Raw genomic sequence first — 16,514 nt, forward strand, 5'->3', positions numbered from 1 at the left:
CTGGCTTTTTCTATATTTGTGGAACCAGGGACTGGAACCCAGGTCTTCATGCATGCTAGGCAAACACTCAACCACTAGGTCAAATCCCACCCCTCCCCCAACCTTATTTTTAAATCTAGCTACAAACCATACAATCATTTTACATAATTATTTTCCAAATAATGTTTCACTTTCTCCATTCCAGTTAAAGAGATAATTGAAATAGCTTATAACCCATTAATAGCTACAGTGATGTAATTTTGCCTTCAGCGACAAAGATACTACAATCAATATTGATGTACACTTTACACTAAAAGCTTTAAGTAAAGCCCAAATAAGTGTTCTGGAAATGTCAGTAATGCTAAGGTAAGAATTCAAACCACTTTGCACATTCCTTCATGGCTGTGCTTTATCATTTACTGAAACAATAAATTGTTTCGCGTATGCAATTGGAGACCTTTTAAAGTAGAAGCTACATCTTACTGAAAATGGTTTAGACATGTGATGGCCATCAGTTGCCTTGTAATTTTTATTTTATTTTATTTTATTTCTATTGGTACTGGGGCTTGAACTCTGGGCCTGGCTGCTGTCCCTGAGCCTCTTTGAGCTCAAGGCTAGCACTCTACCATTTGAGCCACAGCACCACTTCAGGCCTTTTCTGAGCAGTGAACTGGACATAAAAATTTCCTGAACTAAATGGGACCATGTAGATACTATTTTGTATTTTCCTGAAGTAAATCAGGTCACTATTTAAGTGTTGGGGTATTAGAGAATAAAAAGAACTTATTTAAAAAAAAATTTCCTGAACTTTCCTGCCTGGGCTGGCCTCAAACTGTGATCTGCAGCTCTTAGACTCCTGAGTTTCCGGGATTATAGGCCAGCATCCCTATGATTTTAGGAATCTGTAAGACCTAATATTTCTGTTTCCTGAGAAATTTTCCTTTGTAATATGATCTAGTTTTAAGTAAAAGAATTTCCAGGTAAAACCTTTGTATTTCATGAGATTATTGGTATATTTTATACTTCTTCATTGTGAACAATAAATGCTTATTTTAAAGAACAAAACAGATTCAGAAGAATGTACACACATACACACACACACACACACACACACACACACACACACACACACACACTTTCTCTCTTCCCTTTGCTATTCTCCAATTTCATCATAAACATCTTCTCAACCCTGTGGGTCTCTACTTAGTAAACAGTGTGTCTAGGTGCATAGCACATTTAGGACTTTTTTTTTCTCCCAAAGAGCAATATTCAATCTCATTGTTTCTGAATAATAGTTACATTCATTCATTTATATAGTTTTTTTTACCAATTTAAGAGTAACTCCCACACAACTTGTATTTCACTATTTATACTGCTAAAAAGCCAAAGGCCTTGAGAAATTACTAGTGAAGCAATGGGAATGATTTTCACTAGGCAAATCATGATGTAAGTTTCTCTCCAGCTTTCAGCCACCAGAGGCTAATAGTGATGCATTTAATTATAAAACCTCTGACTTTCCGAAAACCAGCAGTAATTGGCAGGTACTATGTTCAAAATTCACAGATGCAGATGCTCTGGAAGGAAACCAATTAAGCAAATATAATATCTTTCTGATGGAAGTTTTGATTCATACAGAAGCCTTTATTTAAACAATTAATAGGAAAAAACAATAAATATAGTGCTTTACTTGCTTCAAACTACAGACTATCAGTGGCAGAACAAGTATATGGGTTTATGCTAGATAATCTATAGTATATAGTCTCTTTTAATGGGTTCCTTTGGCTTATATCCATATCAAAGATATGAACAACTCTTAGTATTCTATGATTGTGAATATTTATTTTTGGTACGAAGGGATTAAAGGAAAAGAGCAAACTACAATCATCATAGGTGTGTGTGTGTGTGTGTGTGTGTGTGTGTGTGTGTGTGTTGATCCTGGGTCTTTAACTCATGGCCTGGATGCTGTCCCCGAGCTTCTTTGGCTCAAGGATAGTTTTCTATTGCTTGAGCCACAGCTCCACTTCTGGCTTTTTTTCAGTGGTTAATTGGAGATTAGAATCTCATGGATTTTCCTACCTGGACTGGCTTTGAACCCCAATGCTCAGATCTCAGCCTTTTGAGTTGCTTGGACTCACATATTTTTCTTTTGTAATAGTTCTAGTGTTGCATGTTTTGGGGCATGGTACACCATCACTATTTCAATACAGCCATAACGACCATTCTTTAGCATACCACTTCATCAACAAAATGTGTTAGAAACACATAGATTATAATTGGCTCTCTCATCTTAATTGTAGGATTTCATGTGAATAACGTTGACATGAGATGAATGATCTCTTCTGAAGCACAGGAGTACTTAGGATGTCAACGGTATGGGTTGCATTGTAGGCTGTGAGGGAAACAAGGAAAAGGGTAGTGTTGGCATTGCAATGTCTATTTTCAAGCAGTATGAGAGGTTGGAGTTCCTGTCTTTATCTTTGTGACCCCAAGGTGACCTCCTCCTTCTAATACATCATGATGCCTCCAAGTTAATACCACTGAATCTAACCAAAGACAATACACAGAAGGATGTAAGCTAGAGGGAAAAACTTTAACAGTGTGTTAAAATTTCTCCTAGGACACACTCTTCGTTGCTTTTGCAATAAAACTTTAATTTCAACTTCTCAAATCCAGAAATCCTATTGTAACTGACATGCTATCAAAATGGCCACTGTGAGGGAAACTTTTTGATCTGTATTTAGTTTCACTGTTTATACATGTATTGTTTATTGTTTGAGAAGCACATTCAAAAGACTTCCTGATGCCAGCATGGTTGTGTGAATCTTACATCCTTCACAATGCTTTGTTTCAATATTTCAAGAAGTTCTACTTGATTTCTTAAATTGTTTTTCCTTTTTAACTTTAACATGCTGAGTCATGATATCCCAATACAGTGACTCAGATCTGTAATGTTAACCACAGAGGAGTCAGAGATTCAGAGGATCACAGTTCAAGGCAAGCCTAAGAAAAGTTTATAGTATCCATCTCAGCCAATAAAAGCAGAACACAGAGTGCACACCTGTATCCCAGCTACTTGGAAGTAAAATTAGATGGATAACTTCCCAAGCCAGTCCATGTATACAGTTGAAATCTTTTTTGGAAAATAATGAACACAAAACAGACTAGAGATCTGGCTTTAGGAGAGCAACTGCATAGACCCTGAGTTCAAATTCCAGTACCAAACACACACACACACACACACACACACACACACACACACACGCACACACACACACACACCAGAGTGCTGAGATAGTAAAATGACAATTTCATAATGCATGGAAAATAATCCAACAAGATCAACAAATTGTGAGCATATGCCTACCAGAGCTGTGACCTTTATGTAGATTGACTTTTCACTGCAGGATCACTACTGAATATTACTTACGTTACATGAAGAAATGTTGTCTTTGACCCATTTTAACTTAATTACACCTGTGTTTAAATTGGGATTCACAAATTAATCCTAGGTAGTCTCTAAAAGTTTAGGATAACAGGGAAAATACTAGGAGAGCATGAGAAAGGGATGAGGTTGCCCAAGAAAAGTATTCATAGCGAGACACCAGTGGTTCTAGCTACTCAAAAGCCTGAGATCTGAGGATTGCAGTTGGAAGCCAACTCTGACAGAAAAGTCCATGAGACTCTTATCCCCAATAAACTACTCAGAAAAAGACAGAAGTGGCGTAGTGGCTAGAGTTAGCCTTTAGCACAAAGAGGCTCAAGGACAGTCTCCAGGCCCAGGTTCAAATCCCAGGACTAGCAAAAGAAAAAAAAAAAAAGAAATGTACTCATTACCTGGGTTATGTAACTGAAATCTTTCTGTATCACCTTTATAATAACAATACATTTTTTTTAAGTTTCACTTTTCTCAAAGGAAAACAGAACTGCATAGAAACATTGAGAAACCTCTAAAAATGTGTAAACTAAGTGGAGAATCATTGTTTAAATTAGTAACAGCCCAAAGGAATTGTTCTCAGCATTCCATTAGCTCATACGGATTTTATGTGACAGCACAAGCAGTAGGAATTATAACATCAGCATATTTACTGAAGCTTTCATGACAACAGAAACAAAGGTAGAAAAAAGAAAGGTAAGACTATGGAATTTGTTATTTCATTCACTTTCTACAAATAACCATGTTGTGTATAGGTTAAATTTATTGTCTTTTTTATTTTGCCTATCTAAATATGCAAAACTTACCCTTTAGTTCTTCTCTTTCCTATTGAATATGTCTTTGCTTTGGCTTCTAAGATCTGTGAGGCTCGGAGGTCAAAAGCTTTGTATTTGCAAGTGTTCTGTGGAACTGTTGAAATTCTCACTGATGGGGGAGAAGTTCACGCGTTCCACTCAATGAGGAAATGCAAGGAAGTTTTATCCCAAATCGCCTAAGTGAATGTATTACCTCTCTCGCTGCCCCTAGCCTTCTCACTACCCTTCCCACACACCCAAACTCCCTGTCATCCTCAGCTCATGGCCCACTTCATGCAGGAAACTAGGGATTAGTTTATTTTTTTTGTAATTTGTTAGCCTATGAAGTTGAGAGAAAAATGTAGAAATTATATATTAGCTTACTTTCTCTGCATGATTTATAAATCAGTTGATATTTTTTTTGCCAGTCCTGGGGCTTGGAATCAGGGCCTGGGCATGGTCCTTGAGCTTTCTCAAGGCTAGAACTCCACCACTTGAGCCACAGCACCACTTCCAGCTTTTTCTGTGTATGTGTTACCAAGGAATCGAACCCAGGGTTTCATGCATGCTAGGCAAGCACTCTACTCCTAGGCTACACTCCCTGCCCAGTTGATTTTTAAGATTCATAAAACAAACGATTGATAAGAAAATTCATAGAAATTATAGCTCATGATATCTTTAGCCCATAATCACCTCTGTATGAAATAATGTTAAATTATTATCAGCACAATATTATGCAAAAAAGTCAGGCAACCCACAAATGATGGAATTTTAAGCAACATAAAAACCCCTGCAGAATGTTCAATGCTCAAACAAGCTATAATGTCAATTAATGCATATCCAACAATAGATTGGTATGAAATAGTTGAAATGAGACTAGTCTGTTGACAAGCACATTATAATGAGGCTGAATTGACATCACTCTTGGAAAGACAATTTGGTAATAGGGAGACTTAAAATGTTCATAATATCATATTCCATAATTGCAGTTCTAGCTCTTTCCCTCAAATAAGGCTTAATACAAAAGCAGCTATAGAGTTGTTCATTTTTCTGTCATTTAGAACATTAAAATCCTGGATAAAACATAATTATCTAACAATAAGAGAATGACTAAGTAAATTGTAATTAACACAATAAAGACCATGTTGTGCATTCATTTAAAATGATTAGGTAGAAGTTATAATAAAAAGGAAATCGCTGTGTTATAACGTTACCGAAAAAAGCTGCACACATGGTTTTATCTACATTATTACTTCAGTTATGAAAATCAGGCTATGTAGAATGCCTAGAAGCAAAAATTGGGAAAAGTGGGACATAGCATTTTGCATTTTTGAGGTAATGGAAAAAAATGTAAAACTTTTTCTTGATGTGTATCTCACAATTCTAGTCTACATGATGTACATTTTTCGTTTACAACAAAGAGCTATTTGTTAAAGCAGGAGGGAAACAAGAGGAATGAGACATCAACTTAGATTCATAACAGCAAATTGATATGGGTCTAGCCCTCACCTGAACCCTTGTTCAGCCTAAGCAGCTGGCTTTTCACCTGCTTTTGGTCCATCAATTAAATTGACTCCTTGACTCCTGAGAATTGGATTGATTTCTGGGAAGATACGACAGCACCTAATTTTTAAAGAATTGGAATACAATTGTTCCCATTCTACTTTATAGATAAACTAATGAAAGAAGAATATGCACAGTCGACAAACAATTTTTTTTGGTTGGTCATGGGGCTTAAACTCTGGGCCTGGGCACCGTTCCTGAGCTCTTCAGCTCCAGGCTAATGATCTACCACTTGGAGCTACAATGCCACTTCTGGTTTTCGGGTGGTTAATTGGAGATATGAGTCTCATGAACTTTTGTGCTTAGGTGGCTTATGAAACATGATCCTCAAATCTCAGCCTCCTGAGTAGCTAGGATTACAGGCATGAGCCACCAGCCCCCAGCAACCAATATGTGAATTAATGCACCTTCTGTCTGGCAAATATCATGTAACCCTTCTATTAATTACAATAAAAATATATGAAAAAAATAAATTGGATAGGGAAGGGGGGAAATCAAGATAAGCGGGGGGGGGGGAGGGAAATGGGGACCATGTCATGAGAAAGAGTATCAATGTTTGTGAAGTTATGCACCTTTTATCTGGTGAATATAATGTAACCTTTCCATTAATCACAATAAAAAAATAATGGTGTAAAAAAAAAGAATCATAAGAACTTCAAATGGCTAGCTCAGCTGCTAATGAAAACTTAGCAAACAAATACAAATAGCTTCAGCTTCATGTGATCAAATATCCACCCATGTTTGTTTATTTTTCCTTTCAGGAGGGAATAGTCAATTTCCATCCCCTAATGTATTTAAAAATACTTTCTAACTATTCCAAAAGCTACTGCATATTTTAAAAAATCACTGTGTTAACAGTTATTTTCCAAAATAAATGAACTTTAAGGTATAGAAATGGAACACAAACATGAAAAATGCCACTTACCTGACATGCTTTTTCCCCCCAGAAAACTTGTTAGGTAGCCATAAACTAAATGGATGAACTCAAAAATTCTCAGAACCACCTTTTTTTTCTAAGTAATTGCTCTGCTATGTTAGAAGCAGCATGGAACTAAAACTTAGATTTATCAATGCCTTAGGTTTCTCTCTTCTCTCCCTTCCTCTCTCTTGTTTCTTAAAACCTTTTGTGTGTACTTGTTCAGTTACAAACAGGAAATGTGGTGATATAGGCTTCTAGAGTTTAGATCAGAAACCAGTAGACTTGAATTGTTGCATAGCATGGAACGAAAAATCCCCCAAAGTATCTCTGTACCAGTAAAAATGTACTGGTACATTTGAATTTTTACCAATACCTGAATTGAATTTACAAATAAATAAGGAAATCAAAATCTGAATTACATGAAAGGAAAAGACATTCATATGTTTGGAGACAATCCAGGAATCTTTTCACAAGTGAATTCACAGGCAAATAAAATAAAATATATGAAACCAATGAATGACTAGTTAGCATCCTCTGGGTACACTTACCTATTTGTTTTATTTAAGAAGTGATGGAGGGAAGAGAATGAATACTTTATAACAATTTACTAAGTATCATTTATCCATCAGATGTTTATTATCCCCCCAAAAGTTTAGACACCTACCTTATTTCCTACCACTTATTTCCTATTTACTCCTGCCAGCATGATTCCCCCTCCAAAGCCACCCGGGAAGCAGCCCTTACTACTACCTTGGATGTTACGTTGTATAAGTATGTTAGAACTAGTTTAAAATTCTGGGCCCTGGGGCTGGGAGTTTGGCCTAGTGGTAGAGTGCCTGCCTAGCATGCACAAAGACCCAGGTTCGATTCCTCGGTACCACATACATAGAAAAAGCCAGAAATGGTGCGGTGGCTCAGGATAGAACACTAGCCTTGAGGAAAGTCCAAGGACAGTGCTCAGGCCCTGAGCTCAAGCCCAGGACTGGAAAAAATAAATAAATAAAAATTCTGGGCCCTACTGACTCAGAGTATTTAGGATAGAGTTCTGGAATACACATTTTAGCAAGCATCTTTGATTGCTATATTATTTTTTAACAAGTGTTTGTTGACATAGACAAAAAAGAGTTATTTCCAATGACTTTTCAGGCACACATCCTTATTCTCTAACAATATTAATTGACACAAAATATGTGTACATATTAATGGGGTACAGTATAATTTAATACACATATGAAAAGTGTGATGATAAAACTAGGGTAAATACCATTTCTATCCCCTTCAGCATTTGTCAATATTTTCTTTTTTAATATATTTTATTGTAATTAATAAAAAGGTTACATGATATTTGCCAGATAGAAGGTGCATTAATTCACATACATTGATACCCTTTCACATGTCTTGGTACCCTTTACCCTCCTTCCCACCCCCCCCCCATCTTGGTATCCCCCCCTTCCCTATCAAATTTCAAATAACCAAATACAAATAAATTCAATATATCAGATAACAAAGTGAGATACTGTAACAATATGAGATACCCAAGGGACAGCAAAGGAGATGAGAGATAACAGTACATTAAGGAAAACAGTCATTCGTCATATGGCTTTTGTTTCAATATCCTGGAGGTCCTTTCAATTAGCTTCATACTATATGGCCTTATGTATCAAGATTTTGCTCTATTGCAGATCTCTGTTAGGAGAGCCCAAGGTTTCTACTGATTATGACAAATGAGGGAAACCATTGAGCCTAAGTTCCTTTGAGTCTGACTTACTTCACTTAATATGATTTTTTCTAAGTCTGTCCATTTCCTATCAAATGGGTCGATGTCATTCTTTCTGACAGCAGCATAGAATTCCATTGTGTACAAATACCACAACTTGTTGATCTACTCATCAATTGAGGGACATCTAGGTTGGTTCCATATCTTTGCTATGATAATGCTGCAATGAACATTGTTGTGCTAGTGGATTTAGTATGCCCTAGATTCTGCATGGTTGGGTAAATGCCAAGTAGTGGAATTGCTGGGTCATAGGGGAGTTCTATGTTTAGCCTTTTGAGGCACTGCCATACTGCTTTCCACAGTGGTTGAATGAGTTTGCACTCCCACCAACAGTGTAGTAGTGATCCCTCCTGGCCACATCCCCTCCAGCATCTGTTGTTATTCGTTTTCCTGATCCTGGCCATTCTAACTGGAGTGAGGTGGAATCTTAGAGTTGTTTTGATTTGCATTTCTTTTATGAACAGAGATGTTGAGCATTTCTTCATGTGTCTATAGGCCATTTTTGTTTCTTGTTCAGAGAAGACTCTCTTTAAGTCTTTGGCCCATTTTTTAATGGGATGGTTGTTACTTTGGAGATTAGTTTTGGAGTGATTCAATTTTTTGAGTTGTTGATATATTTTAGATATGAGGCCTTTGTCCGTTGTTTGGTTGGTAAAGATCTTCTCCCACTCTGTAGGCTTCCTGATTAGTTTACTAGCTATGTCCTTTGCCATACAAAAGCTCCGCAGTTTAATGCAGTCCCACTTATCCAGCCTTTCTCTGATTTGTTGTGATTCTTGGTCCTTATTAAGAAAGTTTCCACCTGTGCCAAGGAGGCCTAGTGTATCTCCTATTCCTTCTTGTACAGTTTTCAGTGTGTCAGCTTTTACCTCCAGGTCTTTGATCCATTTGGAGTTAATTCTAGTGCAGGGTGACAAAGAAGGATTTAACTTTAGTTTTCTGCAGGTCCTTAACCAGTTCTGCCAGCACAACTTGTTGAAGAGGCTGTCTTTCTTCCATTCTATTTTTTTGGCCATTCTATTTTTTTGGCTCCCTTGTCAAAGATTAGGTGGCCATAGGTCTGTGGTTTAATATCTGGGTCTTCAGTTCTATTCCATTGGTCTTCAGGCCTGTTCTTGTGCCAGTACCAAGCTTGCTCGCTTGCTTGCTTGCTTGCTTTCTTGCTTTCTTGCTTTCTTGCTTTCTTTCAGAAGTCCTGGGGATTGGACTCAGGGCCTGAGCATTCTCACTGGGCTTTCTAAAGGCTACAGCTCTACCACTTGAGCCATATCATCACTTCCAGCTTTCTTCTGTGTATATGGTACTGGGGAATTGAAGGTAGGGCTTAGTGCATGCTAGGCAAGCACTCCACCACTAGACCACAATCCCAGCCCAAAATATGTCATTTTTATGTACTGGAAAAGTTTGAACATTTTTGTTCTAGTTATTTTGAATTACATCATAAAGAATCCTAGACTCAGTCACCTACTGGGTAGAGAACATAAGATTAATCTCATTTATCCAAATGGTTTTTGGGTTCCATTATCTAGCCTGTCTTTCCTTCCTCTCTTTTGTCTTTCCTAGCCTCTAGTGACCAAGGTTCTTATTTCTACTCCTGTGAAATTAGTTTTTCTAGTTCTTTTCTTTGTTCTTGTTGTTGTTTGCATTTCCTGGAATTTATTTAAATATATGGCATTCCATATGACCAGCAGTATGCAGGCATTTTTGTCTTTGTGTTCCTCCCCTAAGAGTAACTTCTTTTGGTCTCACTTTGTGTGAAGGCCTAGAATCCTCCCACATTTCAATAAGTGAGACTATGTAATATTCATCTTTCTTTACTTAATTTATTTTTTTTGCAAGTCATGGGGCTTGAACTCGGGGTCTGAGCACTGTCGTTGGACGTTTCTCAAGGCTAGAGCTCTACCACTTGAGCCACAACATCACTTCCAGCTTTTTTGCTGTGTATGCTGTACCAAGGAATCGAACCCGGGTCTTTGTACATGCTAGGCAAGCACTCTATCACTAGGCCAAACTCCCAGCCTCTCTTTACTTAATTTACTTAATCCAATGTCTTTCACTTCCATTAATGCTGCTGAAAATTGAAAGATTTCATTTTTTACTAAATCTGATATTTTGTGCCAATTCTGGGCTTGAACTCAGGAGCTGGGTGCTGTCCTTTAGCTTTTCCACTCAAGGCTGGCACTCTCTCACTTGAGACGCAACTCCACCTGGGGATTTTTGGTAGTGAATTTGGAGGTGGAAATCTCGATGTTCTTCCCAGGCTGGCTTCAAACCACAATCCTCGGATCCCTATCTCTTGAGTAGCTTGGACTGTAGGCATGAACTATCATTGCTTGACAAAATTTCATTTCTTAATATCTGGAAAGCGTGTATTTCAGAGCTGGTCATTGATGGGAGGGTGGTAAAGGAAATGACTTTTCTGCCGATATGGGAGACAGTCTAAGTCTCTATCTCAGTGGAAGAAGCTGAGCATAGTGATGTAATATACGGATATCATTCTGGCCATTATGGGACGTCTAAATTAACTGGATAGCATGTAGAATTTGCCTCAGCAAAAAGTGGGATTCTCTCTCAAAAATAACCAGTTCAAAAATGTTCTGGAGGTGGGCTGAGGGTTTGGTCTAGTGGTAGAGTGCTTGCCTAGCATGCATGAAGACCTGGGTTTGATTCCTCAATACCACATACATAGAAAGAAAGCCAGAAATGGTGCTCAAATAGTAGAGCTCTAGCTTTGAGAAAACCCAAGGACAATGCTCAGGTCCTGAGTTCAGGTCCCAGGACTGGCAAAAAATGCACTAGAGGTATAGCATAAGTAGTAGATTACTTGCTAGCAAGCACTTGGCCCTCAGTTCAAATCCTAGTACTGCCCCAAACAAAAAGAAAACATTCATTTTGTGCTTATGTACCACATGTTCTTTATTCATCTTTCAGTGAATGTTTTGCCTGATTCTATATCCTTAGTATTTTTGTGTGTGGTGGGGGGGGGGAGGGTGTCATGGGGCTTGAACTCAGCCTGGGTGCTGTCCCTGGACTCTTCAGCTCAAAGCTACCACCCTACCCTTGAGCCAAGCCCCACTTCCCATTTTCTAGAGGTTAGCTGGAGATAAGAGTCTCAGGTCCTTTTGTGCTCTGGCTGGCTTTGAACCTTGATCCTCAGATCACAGTCTTCTGAGTAGCTAAGATTACAGGTATGAGCCACTGTGCCTGGCTGGTAATTTATTTATTTATTTATTTTTTGCCAGTCTTGGTACTTGAACTCAGTACCTAGGCATTGTCCTTGAGCTTTTCTCAAGGCTAGCGCTCCATTTGAGCAACAGTACAATTTCTGGCTTTTTCTGTGTATGTCATACTGAATAATTGAATCTAGGACTTTGTTCATGCTAGGCAAGCACTCTACCACTAGGGCGTACTCCCAGCCTTCCTTGGTAATTTTAATATGAGTAATTTGCATGTTGCTTTGAGAAATTCATACATATGAGATAGAATTATCTTAACTATGGAGCAGGGTAAACACTAACTGACTTTTTTCACTTCATTTATTTCTTCTCAAAATATACATTGTGCATAATTGAATTAGTCTATCAAATGACACCTCAAAATTCCCTTGTATACTGTTCTGTCTATCGGTCTGTCTCTGTCTCTCCCTCTCTCTGTTTCTCTCTCCCCCTCTCTCCCCCTCTCTCCCTCTCTCTCCCCCTCTCTCCCCCTCTCTCCCTCTCTCCCTCTCTTTGTCTCTCTCCCTCTCTCTTGCCCTTTCTCTCCCTCTCCCCTGCTTCTCTTTCAGTCCTGGACCTTCAAATCAGGCCTGGGGGCTGTCCCTGAGCTCTTTTTGCTCAAGCCTAGAGGTCTACTACTTTCAGTCACAGAACCACTTCTGGTTTGCTGGTGGTTAATTCGAAATAACCGTCTCATGCCTGGGCTGGTCTAACCATGATCCTCAGATCTCAGCCTCCTGAGTAGCTAGGATGACAGGGGTGAGACACCAGCACCCAGTGGTATATTCTTCTTTAAATGCTTTGTCTTAAGAAACTCAGGTAATAAATGCTTCCAAAGCAAATAAGTTTGAAGAAGAAAAGCATATAGTATTTTCACTTGTGTAGACTGAACATGTCCTCAAGTTCTCATAATTACAATTATGTTGCTGTGAATGACATTTTTCTTATTAATCGTTGAAAAGCATATTGTGGGGGCAGGCGGGAGGAGGGAAATGGGGACCAAAACATGAGAAAGGGTATCAATGTTTGTGAAGTAATGCACCTTCTATCTGGTGAATATAATGTAACCCTTCTATTAATTACAATAAAATATATGGGAAAAAAAGAAAAGCATATTGTGTACCCATGTCTCCTTTTTATGTTTTTATCTTTCAATACATATTTACCCCAACTCCATACCTTGAGCTATTTTAAGTATAAGCCAATATTTTAGATGGTGCTTTGAGATACACATGCAATGCATATAAGAATTACCCATACACATCTTTAAAACCAGTTATAGGAATTCTTACAAAAATGGAAAACAATTTTTTTTCTTTATCAGATCATTTTCTAAGCTTATGGGCCAGAGAATTCATTGTTCAGTTTCAAGCCACCGGTAGAGTGATGAATTCTAAAAACAGCCTGGATGCCCACAGGGTAAGACTTCAAGAGATCAGCAGTGTCAAGTTCATCTTGGAATAATTGGATGACTGAAAATTCAAAGTTTACATTCTGGAACTAGATGTGATACAAGGATAGAAACTTCTAAAGAGCAGAATTCTGGACATTCAACCAAGTTTGGATACCCAAGACATCAGTTCAGGAACAGCCCTGTTGGCTGAGCCCCTGAGAGGATAAATGGAAAGAAGGTGAGATGTCTCAGGCTCACAAGAGGACCACACAGGTTACCTAAAGAAGAATACATAACATGGGCACAGTAGATAGGTATCTATTTACCACCTGACACATTGAGATGACATTATAGAGCAGAGGCCTCAGGACTGGATGGAATTGTAATTGCAAGTTTCAGCTTATTAGAGAATTAAAAAATAAGGAAGACTATGTCCTTATTCTAGATAAGTCATGAAGTTAAGTCCCAGAAGCAATAATGGTATTTACGAGCTGGCTTTGAATGAAGAGAAGGCCAAACCCAGCAAGAAGGACTTTGGGAAAATTAGGTTCCATTTTCATGGCTAGCCCAAGAAGCATGGCTCATGGAGAAGCCTTCCTCCCAGACAAGACCCTAATCAAACATACAGGGGCCAGAGTCGCCCTACAGGTTTCCCTGCTTCAAATCTATGACTTCGCATACATAAGACTATGATAACTACAAATGCAAAAGCTGAGAAAACAGGGAATGATCTAGAATGGGAGTAACCTGCTTTAGATCAATAAGGAAATTACCGATGGGCTTCAACGAGCCAAGAGGTAATTAGATTGCATGTTAAAGTACACTCAATGCACAACTGAGATTGCCGAAATAGCAAAAACTTAGGCTAAGAAATCCATCCTACAACATTCAATTATCACAATATTTTTGAAAAATCATCCTCATTTTAACATTTGCCATTCCATTAATTTGGATTATAGGGAGATATAAAAAGCCTGCCCAAGGTCACCCAGAAAAGTTGTCCCTATGCATTAGATAAATTCACAGATGTTTGAGACTTGCAAGGACAAAATATAGCTGTCCATTAAAAGATGGATGTCTGCGCACACAGAGACATTAGCGGAATATTAAGAAGTCTATGGATATGTTTGTTATGAAATATACTAGTGAGCACATTCAGATTTGAGTAATGGCTTCATAAGCCATATTCAAATAATAAATAAACATGAGGCCTATTTTTAAAGAGATAGGTTATCAAAATGAAGTTTACAAGATAGCTAAGCTAAGTGGAAACGCCCTGACAAGCTCAAAAATTTGGTGAAACTATTGTGTTGAAGTTTGGGGATGAGCATTTGATGGACATCTATCAAGAAATGAGAACATTCAGGGCAACAAAATTGAAGTTTTGTTGCCAAAGGAAAAAATAAAATGTGTGTCATAATGGCAGCTGCCATTCACTGTTCCACACTCAGAAAAATGGGTTACACAGTTTTTTAAATCTATTTTTATAATCATCTATCATTTTAATAATTAATCTTTTCTAGTAACATATCTATTTAGCTATCTATCGATATATCTATCTGTATGAAGGCCAAAGAGTTCTAATAAAATTCTTTATGTTGATATTTAGATTTTTTCATATATTTTTATTGTAATTAATAAAAGGGTTACATTATATTCACCAGATAGAAGGTGCATTATTTCACAAACATTGATACCCTTTCTCATATCTTGGTCCCCATTTCCCTCCCCCCCCACCTCCACCCCTCATCTTGTTTCCCCCTTCCCTATCCTATTTCAAATAACCAAATACACATATATACAATGTATCAGATAACCAGGTGAAATACTGTAACAATATGAGATAGCCAAGGGACAGCAAAAGAGATGAGGGATAACATAGTACATTAAGGACAACAATCACTCATTATATGGTTTTTGTTTCTATATCCTGAAGGTCCTTTCATTTAGCCTCATCCTATATGGCCTTGCATATCTAGGTTTTGTTCTATCGTAAATCTCTGTTAGGAGAACCCAAGGTTTCTACTGATTATGACAAATAAGGGAAACCCTTGAGCCTATGTTCCTTTGAGTCTGGCTTACTTCACTTAATATGACGTTTTTCTAAGTCTATTTCCTTACAGATGGGGCGATGTCATTCTTTCTGACAGCAGCATAGAATTCCACTGTGTATAAATACTATATCTTTTTGATCCATTCATCAATTGAGGGGCATCTGGGTTGGTTCAAAAATATGGAACTCTTCATGAATTTGCGTGTCATCTTTGCGCAGGGGCCATGCTAATCTTCTCTGTATCGTTTCAATTTTAGTATATGTGCTGCCAAAGCGAGCACGATATTTAGATTTTTCTATGGTTCAAAATAATTTCAATGAAGTACACTCCAAATAAAAGATGTTTATTTGTTTTTATTTATTTATTTATTTTTGTTTGTTGCAGTGCTTTAAATTGGGGTTTGGGGACGTTCTCTGAGCTCTTTATGCTCAGGCTACTGCTATACTGCTTTGAGCCGTAGTGCCACATTTGGTTATCTGATAGTTAATTGGAGCTAAAAGTTTCAAAGATTTCCCTGCCTGGGCTGGCTTTGAACTGGGATCTTCAGGTCTCACCCTTCTAAGTGGGGAGGATTACGGGCATCAGCTATCAACACTGGCTTGCTTCTTTATTTTAAATGCAGCTTAGGTTACTTTTCGTTAATGGGACAGATCTTACCTCTCTGTCTACATGTATTTTGTTCAAGCATTTTCTATTCATACTGAAATTACTATCAAGTAATCAGCAATTTCATGACAGGAAAAAGAGCAAACCTCATGCTTCCATGTATACTGGTTTTAGATGTAGAATTACTCAAAACCAGTTATAGAATTACAGTTACCCCTGATTAGACGATATTGATAATTTGTATTTGCATTGAATTTAAATGAAGATCTTTCAGAAAATAGACTTCCTTTGACGAAGAGAAAAAAGAAAAACACAGCCAAAGCAACAGTGTAATAGACGGATTTGGAATAAGAGTCTTGGGTTCTTTTGACTACTTTTGTTGTTCTTTAAAGAATTTTTGAATTTTTGAAAAGCCAAACATTAGAACAAAATAGAGGATAATAAAAATTCAGAAACAATAGAGGAGAAGGCCTAATAGCGATATGGCCTATCCAGGTTTTTAATAACAATTTGTTCCTTACACTGATTTTTATGTGACACACTAGTGGGACACATAGCAAAGCTAATGCATCCTGAGAAATTTTATTCTTATTTGAAAATAAAACTGATTTAAACAATATAAAACAAGTTTATTGACTGTAGGACTTCTCATAGTTTTAGTTAGCTGGTACGTGGTTTCTTGACCCAAGCATATATAATCAAGTATTTCAGAAAAATATTGCATGAAAGTAACATCCCTTTATTTTGGATCAGTTTGCAAGACTACCATTCTGAAGTATAA

General features: G+C 37.7%; 1 protein-coding gene and 1 non-coding gene across 2 annotated transcripts in view; both read right to left on the reverse strand.

Annotated features, from left to right (window-relative positions):
• The window catches only part of Trat1 (T cell receptor associated transmembrane adaptor 1), a 31,181-nt gene extending 27,289 nt beyond the window's left edge, over positions 1–3,892 (reverse strand). The window contains exon 1 of the mRNA XM_090332409.1: positions 3,814–3,892. Coding sequence (XP_090188535.1) covers positions 3,814–3,865 — 52 coding nt within the window. The 5' untranslated portion in view covers positions 3,866–3,892. The remainder of the gene's footprint in view (positions 1–3,813) is intronic.
• An 11,408-nt stretch (positions 3,893–15,300) lies between these two features.
• Positions 15,301–15,407, reverse strand: LOC150069380 (U6 spliceosomal RNA). The gene has a single exon (XR_016538563.1). It is a non-coding gene; the product is annotated as a U6 spliceosomal RNA (small nuclear RNA).
• Between the last annotated feature and the right edge of the window lie 1,107 nt (positions 15,408–16,514).

Source organism: Megascapheus bottae, chromosome 1, assembly GCF_031878675.1.
Source record: "Megascapheus bottae isolate mThoBot1 chromosome 1, mThoBot2.hap1, whole genome shotgun sequence".
In the NCBI taxonomy this organism is placed as follows: Eukaryota; Metazoa; Chordata; class Mammalia; order Rodentia; family Geomyidae; genus Megascapheus; species Megascapheus bottae.